An 8,109-nucleotide genomic window follows, 5' to 3' on the forward strand; every position below is an offset into this window, starting at 1 on the left:
AGAAACATCTTATTGTTGTTTACCCAAGGATATATTTATGATAAATAAAATACTATTACACATCTGAAATGGTTTGCTGGATTTCATCATCCAAGCATAAAAAACACAAAACATAAGATATCCAGAAAAGACAGGGTTGGGACGGTGAGAAGTTTTTAGTTGCTGAGTTCAAGAAATCTTTGTGCCATGGGATGTTTAGATTCAAAGAGTTGATCAGGCTTTAAAATTTCTACAATCTCCCCATTGACAAGCAGGCATACTATGTCAGCTATTCTCTTTATTTGTTTAATGCTATGTGAAACCATCACAGTAGTCATATTCTGCTCCCTCTTCAGCTTTACAAGAACATCCTCAATATTCTGTGTTGATATTGGATCCAGTGCACTTGTTGGTTCATCCAACAGCAGAACCTTACAGAATATGGTAACATAAAGTCAGATTCCTATTTCAAATTTAACGTCAATCGAGTGAAGATTCTTAATGTCAAAACTGGTTAAATGTTGGTATAATTAAAATCACCTCTGGTTCATTAGCCAAGGTCCTAGCAAGTGCAACTCTCTGTGCTTGACCAACAGAGAGTTCCCCACCAGACTTGTTGAAGAAAGATGAGTCCAGGTCAGCTAGAGTCAACAACTTGTGTACCTCATTGTCAATTAGTTTCTTTCCTTTTAACTGCGGCCCATATCGCACATTATCTGCAACAGTGCCTGAAAGATTTTCCACAAAGATCACTTAACCAAGCAACAGTAACTACAACTTGAAATATATGTTGAAAAAGGACTTCTCTTAATAACCGGGAAATCCATGAAACTGCTCCCTACCTTTGTTCACTTAAACACTAAGCTATTGTCTACCACAAATGTTCTAACCTGTGATGTGTACCTAACCCACACGCCAAGCCCCGGGCTTTTACCATTTTACCACTGAAGGGAAAGCCTTGGGGCATGAAGGACTTAGATATCATTAAGTGAAGCCAGAAGCATTGCCACTCCATTAGATTAAACATACAAAGCAGCAGGGGCGGAGCTAGGAGTAGATGTTAAATCCCTTGACTTCTTAGTATGTTTACTTTATGAATTCCCTTAGTGAAAAATTCTGGCTCCACCACTACGAGGCAGGGCAGAGGATAGAAAGTTATGCACCCAACGGAATAGCCTAAAGGTCAATGAAGTGGGTTGAAAACCACGAGCTCTCAGGTTCAAATCACAGCGGATTCACAACACCGGTGCTGGTGGGAGGTAGCAGTACCCGTAGAATAAGTCGACATGCACACATGTTGACCCGAAACCACGGTTAACACAAAAATAGAGGCAGGGATAGCAAGTTCTAACATCAAACATCTGATGGACAAAATATCTACACAACAAGATGGATCTGTCTACAATACTGGTATAATTCTAGAAATGCAATAGCATACCTTCAAAGAGAACAGGAAGCTGAAACAGCATGCCAATCTTACGGCGAAGAGTGAGCACGTCCAGATCACATATATCTTGACCATCCAAAAACACAGTGTGGGAAGGAGGTTCCCACAATCGATTGAGTGATCTTAAGAAGGTTGACTTTCCACTACCACTTGGGCCTATAACACCCATGATTATACCTTTGGGTATGTCAACATTCACATTGTTCAATATAGAAACACCCTTTTCTGAGACCTTTGTAAGACCCCTTACCTGAATCTTGATTTCTTGGTTCTCTTCAAACCCATTTTCATTCGCTAAAAGATGCTCTCTTGCTCCTATAATTAAACCAACCACAAACAAATTTCAAGAAAAGATGAAATTTTGCTTCAAGAAAAATGCTTTCTTGAAATTAACTTTGTACTAACCTGGTAAAATTTCCATAGTATGAAATGTCAAGCTGTTAGATAGTACACACCTCTTTAGCTGCAGACCAAGTAGAGGAGAAAAGGAAAGAAGTTTTTTTGTGTTTTGGTTCTGTGGGAATGAAGATTTATATGGAGGAAAGAATCAACCTTCCCCACTTTCCACCAAAGCACTAGGACAAATTCTTGACACAAGTAACTTTCAACGATAGGTGATGTTTTGTCAAAGAGTGCAATCTCTTTCTAAATCTGAAAATAAAGAATCTTTTATGCCATTAGTAGTAAAGTCTGGGGATGACTAATCTCATTATCTGAGGGAGGAAAAGACCTTTCTGCAATTTGTCACTTTTTAAGTCTTAACAACTTGGGTATTACTTATATGGTTGTATGTCTGTCAGATTCAGACAAAATTGATTCGGCCACTTTTGTCTGTAGACATAGTGTACTTGTGATTTTAAAATCACGTGAATATTGCTACTAATAAACAAATTTTGAGAGATACAGTGAGTCATAGTAAAATGACTAAGTACACAATGCTAAATACTTGGGGAGTCTTTGATGTAGTCTGCTGGATCTAGTGGTGTACCAGCAGACTGGTGTGTCAATTGATGGAGTGGAGCGACATGCCATGTATTTGGGCTTGTTTGGACTGGACATGTACAGGAAAGTTGGTGGGTTTGGTCCAAGCAGATTTTGGCCACTACTGTCTATTGTTTCATTAACTTAAAATTGATATGCTCTCAAAACATGTGTTTGGGACCAAAAATGCCCTCAAAGTATGCGCTTGGACTAAATAAGCCATTCATATAGGGTTGTGTAAGTCTAGTTCTCTCATAATTGTGACACGTGTCAAGATCCGGTATTGATCGATTAATTAATTTCATAATTAGGTTACATGGGGGAATCGTTTAAAATAAGGGCATAGGTGGGCTAAAGTATTAACAGAGTGCAAATCTGCTCAATTTCGCATAGTCCAAAGACGTATTTGGACCTTTTTCCGTTTTATTAAGAATCGTAACTGGTCTATATAATCTACGCGAAACATGCATGCTACATAAACTTCAAACAAGAGACTGATAGGTTTCCCTTAAACTTTTGGTAATCCTAGTTGATATTATTGCTAATGATACTTCTAATATTGCAATAATAACTATGTCTCAGCCCTAATTAAGCAAGTTCAAGTCAAGTCTATGAATTCTCACAATCTATCTCGTTTCATTTAAGCTCATCTAATTCTAATATTATGTATTTTGAGGAGTAATCGATTAACTAATTTTACATTAGCTATCAACTTCCTGTAACCCTTCCTTTTTTATTTATTTATATTAATTTGAAACCGACACAGATTTCATTCTATTTCTGAAGTTTGTAGCATCGTCCCGAATAAACCACAATTAGATCCTTCATTTTCGATGAACAAAGGTGAGACCAACCTTATTATAATCAGCAAAGTCCTTCTCTACTCCGTCGAGTTAGCAACTTTTACACAAAATTTTAAAGTGGATGAGATCGGTCAAGTGATCTCAGCTGGAGATGGAATTGCAAGTGTTTATTGGTTGGGTGAGATTCAAAGACTATGAATAATCAGAGGCGGAGTCAAGACTTGAAATTTATGAATTCGGGATTCTAGTCCTATTAAGTTACTGAATTCTAAATTAATAATCTGTATACATTAAATGAATTTCTTAAGACAAATATTACTAGGTTTGACCGAACCCGTAACCAAAAGCCTAGCTTCACCCCTAACTGTGATGCATGTTTAACGAAAAACTGACTCGCTCTGCTTGTAGTCTGTAGCAGACAAAAGATCCCAAAATCTCACTTCATCTATGAATAAACAAACTCTCCATGTCTAGCTTATGTAGAAAAGATTTCATAAATTATGCCAATAAATTCGTAACATTTATACCGAGTTGTTATTATGTGAGCAAGCTCACGCAGGCGCAAAAGAAACAAGGAGAGGAAGAGATATCTTTTCTTTTAGAAGAAGACATAAATACATTTTTAGTACTAGGTGCCCAATGAGGGGAAATTGGTATATACAACAAACAACCTAGAATCCTGTTTCCCTTCGTAGTCCAACTAGAATGTCAAATTGACTTTTCCTTATTTGTCAAACTATCTGCTCTCTCTGTTTTTTTTTTTTCCATAAAATTCTGTTCCATTTTTCCTTTTATGCCAGCACTAGTCATTTTTTATCAACTTTACATCATCATCTTCAAAAACCTAGGAAAAAGAATGGTGCAATGATCACTAACATACCAAGAAATAACTTTGCATTGTTCATTTCCCCCCCACCCCCCAAAAAAAAAACAATCTTTCTAACTTAGAAAGAATCTTTTAGTTCTTCTTCCTACAAAACAAACTTCTCTTTTTTATTTTTCCACGACATAATACTAGCAAAATTCATCAAACCTATCATCATAAGACAAAAACACCCACGCGCACTTACATTTGTAAAACTCAAACGCGCCTTGAAACCTTAATTACCGGGCGCGTGAGAGTGTACGAGGAAGAAAGCGCGTGAAAGGGTCAAACACTAAGGCTGTGTTTGGTAATGGAGAAAGAAAGAAAGAAAGAAAAATAGAAGTAGAAGAATTTACAGAAAAAGAAATTGCTATTTCTGATCAGACACACAAACGAAATAAGAGTATTGGAAAAGAGCGATCTGAAAGAGGGAGTGTTGAAGGTGAGTCTTCTTGGTTTCTTGATATAGAACACTGAATTGAAATTCAAAGCAATTTGTAGAGCAACGGAAGAAGAAGCTATTTGGGTTTCAATGAACAAGTAAGAGTTGAAAAACATTTGGGTTTTCCCTCTACTTTCTTGAATCTTGAATTTCAATAAAGCCTGTATTTTCTTTTTTCTAATTTCAGTATCCCCTTCAAGCTTAAAAATCTCTTCTTTTTATCCCAATTTTGTGTGGGATATATTTGAACTTGAAGTGGGAAGCTTTGAAAGTTTACTTTTTTGGTACCTGGTGGCATTTTCTTGTCTGTATTAAGTTTTGCCCTGTAATTTACAGGCAATTTGAACTTAATTGAATTGGGAAAAATAAAGTCTTTGGGTTTACTTGGAGTTGCAGAGAGGTATTAGAGATTGAGGGGTTTTCTTGGTTTTAAGGTTGGAGTTTGATTGGTACTGAGAATTTGAAAATTTTCAAGATTGGGATTTTTGGAGGGAGAGTTAGTTGAGAATTATGGATCTCTAGCTGGGGTCTTAACCCCTTCAATAGTTATACTCTTGCAAGTTGGAATTTTGGATATGGGTTTTGATTCAGCATTGCCTGAATTGCCATTGGAGGAATACAATCTTGTTTCCACTATGGGTTTTTGGAATTGGGGAAAACCCTAATTTTGTATTCTGACTTGTTGTGACACTTGAAAACAGTGGAAATTTTGTGCTCTTTTGCTTGTTATGTGTTGACAGAGATGCAAGTCATGCAACCGCCACATCAGCATTCGCGAATCAATCTTGCTGAACTGAAAGCTCAGTTAGTGAGGAAACTTGGACCTGAGAAGTTTAAACAGTACTTTTATTACTTAAATAGGTTATTGAGTTTGAAAATAAGCAAGGTTGAGTTCAATAAGCTTTGTCTTAGGATATTGGGCAGAGAGAACATTCCACTGCATAATCAGTTCATTCGTTCCATTTTGAGAAATGCTTGTAGCGCAAAAGTTCCACCGCCAACTCAGGAGACTGATGCTTTGAAGCCTGGTGCAGCAGTTGGCAGTAATGAGTCCCCAAATGATGCTTATGAGCAAAATGGATTGCATGTTTCCTCAAGCCAGGCTTCAAGTCAACCAGGTTTGTCTAATGGGGATATTCTCCCATTATCTCCTGGAAAGGCCAGAACAAGCTTTCTTGATCGTAGGACTGGGGATCGCCGTACTGTGCTTGGTCAAAACGGGAAGACCAATTTCACTATTCAACAACCGACAGCGACAGAATCAAGTTTTGATGTTATGGAGAATGGGGATACCAATCCACCTGATGCACGGAGGGCTGTGCAGCATTATCAAGGACTCTTGCAGCAGGCTGATGATGAAAGGGAGGCATCTGGTCAAGAAACTGCTAGATTTTCTGTAATAAAGAGATCACAGGAAGGTCCAGTTTCAGTATATAAAAATGACGGGAAAGATATGCATGCAAGGAGCCAGCTCCAAGCTCCGCTTGGGGTTCCATTTTGCCCTGTTAGTGTTGGTGGAGCACGTAAAGCGTTGCCTTTGGCAACAAATAGTAAATGTGTTACCTCTTCTAGTTGTGGTGCTTTGTTGGATAGTGTATCTCTGAGGGAACGCATGGAGCAGATTGCTGCAGAACAAGGCCTTGAAGGAGTGGCCAGCAGTTGTGCCAACTTGTTGAACAATGGATTAGATGCTTACTTAAGAGGTTTAATTCGATCTTGTGTTCAACTTGTTGGGGCAAGGTCAGGGCATGAGCCTAGAATAAACAACACCAAAAAGCAGCAGACCCATATGAAGCTCGTCAACGGCCTCAGACCTGGTCTTCATTCTCAAATAAGTAGTATTAGTAGACCTTCAGAAGTCATGCAAGAACATGCTCCCAATAACTTGATATCGTTGCAAGATTTTAGGGTTGCCATGGAGCTGAACTCCCGACAACTTGGCGAAGACTGGCCATTGCTGCTGGAAAAAATATGTACACGCTCATTTGAAGAATAAGCCATACGTGAACTTTGTTATATTCCAGTTGAATTTGTGGTCCCTACTGGATCAAAGGGCAGTGTTCCTCTCAGGGTTTCTGCGCAGCTGCAGCATTACAGCTTTTGTGGCCCTTTTGAACCAGTCAACAACTCTTGGGGTCAATGTTGTCTCTTGAAGATGATAGGCACGGAGCCCAGAATCTTTGTCTTACCTGCTACAGGGCTTAACTTTGCCTGGAAACACCCTATTTCTTAGCAACCACTGAACGGGACTTGAAGAAAGGAACACCCGCGCTGGTTGTGCTGTTGTATGATTAGCATAATTCTTTCTGGATATTTTCTGCATTCTCCCTCCTGTAATTTACAGTAAAGAGAAAATTTGGCACAAGTTTGCAGGAATAATTCTGTAGCCTAGGACTTTAGTAGAAAGGTGAAACTAGATGATCAAGAAATGCTGTGTATCTTCAACATCAAGATTGATTGAACCTCAATATTAACAACACGTTTTCACCAGTAGGTTTATATCTTACAATTTTTAGTTCTAGATTGATGTTCATTGGTTCTGTGACCCACTTTTTTGTATTTATCTTTTCTTACTGTGTTCATTGTATACCGCAGAACAGTTTGAATTTTTTAATTTTCTCTCATAAACCATGATGCTAAATGTTGAGTTGATATTCCTCGAACTGACTTGACCATCTGCTCGACTTTCAATAACAAACTTACTTTGTGTTCTTGATTTGAAGCATCCATAAAACTGATCATTTAAGTGGTTATTAAATTGTTAATATCCTGTGATCTATAGTTCCACTGAGCGAATAGGCAAAGGTGTGTTATGCAGGACATGCTTTAGAGGATCAAAGATATATATCTTAACTCGGACATCCATTTCAAGTGCATATCCCATTTTGCGCAACACCCTTTTAATGCAGTTCATATAACGTCTTTCTCGGGAGCTAAGAGGAAATGCATTTCAATTACATCAATTAGTAGTTAGGAGAGGATAAATGTTGGATCTCAAGGAAAAATGATTGAGCTTTTTACCAGTACATTATAGCGGCCAACTGTCCACTTTTTACTTACTGGTAACAATGTTATTATCTTGGTACTGCTTAACTAACCAAAAGTGGTTTGGCAGATGTTCAAGAATCTTTTCCCCCCCATTGCCTCAAAATTTTGTATGAGTTCTTGCAATATACTGCTGCTTCATTTAGTCTTTTCCCAAAAAGTTTTGAGTGTCTTTTGTTTTATTAATTAGGTTCATTGACTAAGTTCACTTTACTTTGGTAGTCTGATTGCTTTCATGCACTAGATGGTCAATTTTTTTTTTTTGAAAAATTTGATGGAAGTAAATTAAATTCATGTGATATAATAACATGATTGACCTAATGCGCATTTATTTATGATATTTCAGTATTATTAATCACTTGGTTACATTATTTTCTGGCTAATTTGTATTTAATGATGCATAATTGCTAGGGCAGCCCGGTGCACTAAGCTCCCGCTATGCGCGGGGTCCGGGGAAGGGCCGGACCACAAGGGTCTATTGTACGCAGCCTTACCTTGCATTTCTGCAAGAGGCTGTTTCCACGGCTCGAACCCGTGACCTCCTGGT

General features: G+C 38.1%; 2 protein-coding genes across 3 annotated transcripts; one reads left to right on the forward strand and one right to left on the reverse strand.

Annotated features, from left to right (window-relative positions):
* Positions 1 to 9: 9 nt before the first annotated feature.
* On the reverse strand, positions 10 to 2,266 carry LOC132633108 (ABC transporter I family member 17-like). Its single transcript, XM_060349334.1, has 4 exons — positions 1,832 to 2,266; positions 1,418 to 1,741; positions 520 to 707; positions 10 to 410 (listed from the first exon to the last, which is right to left on the reverse strand). Exons 1-4 carry the CDS (start codon positions 1,845 to 1,847, stop codon positions 156 to 158), a joined length of 783 nt encoding a protein of 260 aa, XP_060205317.1. The 5' UTR covers positions 1,848 to 2,266; the 3' UTR covers positions 10 to 155.
* A 1,647-nt stretch (positions 2,267 to 3,913) lies between these two features.
* LOC132633109 (uncharacterized) lies at positions 3,914 to 8,109 on the forward strand. Of its 2 annotated transcripts, none has more exons than XR_009579563.1 (2): positions 3,914 to 7,007; positions 7,974 to 8,109. XR_009579563.1 is itself a non-coding variant. In XM_060349335.1 (2 exons), exon 2 carries the CDS (start codon positions 5,260 to 5,262, stop codon positions 6,511 to 6,513), a length of 1,254 nt encoding a protein of 417 aa, XP_060205318.1. In that variant the 5' UTR covers positions 3,914 to 4,615; positions 4,854 to 5,259; the 3' UTR covers positions 6,514 to 7,007. The 2 variants fall into 2 exon arrangements, 1 of the variants encoding a protein (XP_060205318.1); XM_060349335.1 differs by lacking the exon at positions 7,974 to 8,109 and having other exon boundaries at positions 3,914 to 4,615; positions 4,854 to 7,007.

Source organism: Lycium barbarum, chromosome 3 (genome assembly GCF_019175385.1).
Source record: "Lycium barbarum isolate Lr01 chromosome 3, ASM1917538v2, whole genome shotgun sequence".
In the NCBI taxonomy this organism is placed as follows: domain Eukaryota; kingdom Viridiplantae; phylum Streptophyta; class Magnoliopsida; order Solanales; family Solanaceae; genus Lycium; species Lycium barbarum.

Coding starts and splice junctions, on each gene's coding strand:
- LOC132633108 (XM_060349334.1), bottom strand. Junction 708..1,417: donor GCTTCCTGTTCTCTTTGAAG/GTATGCTATTGC, acceptor AAAATCTTTCAG/GCACTGTTGCAGATAATGTG. Junction 411..519: donor CCTTGGCTAATGAACCAGAG/GTGATTTTAATT, acceptor ATATTCTGTAAG/GTTCTGCTGTTGGATGAACC.
- LOC132633109 (XM_060349335.1), top strand. CDS start 5,260: ATGCAAGTCATGCAACCGCCACATCAGCATTCGCGAATCAATCTTGCT.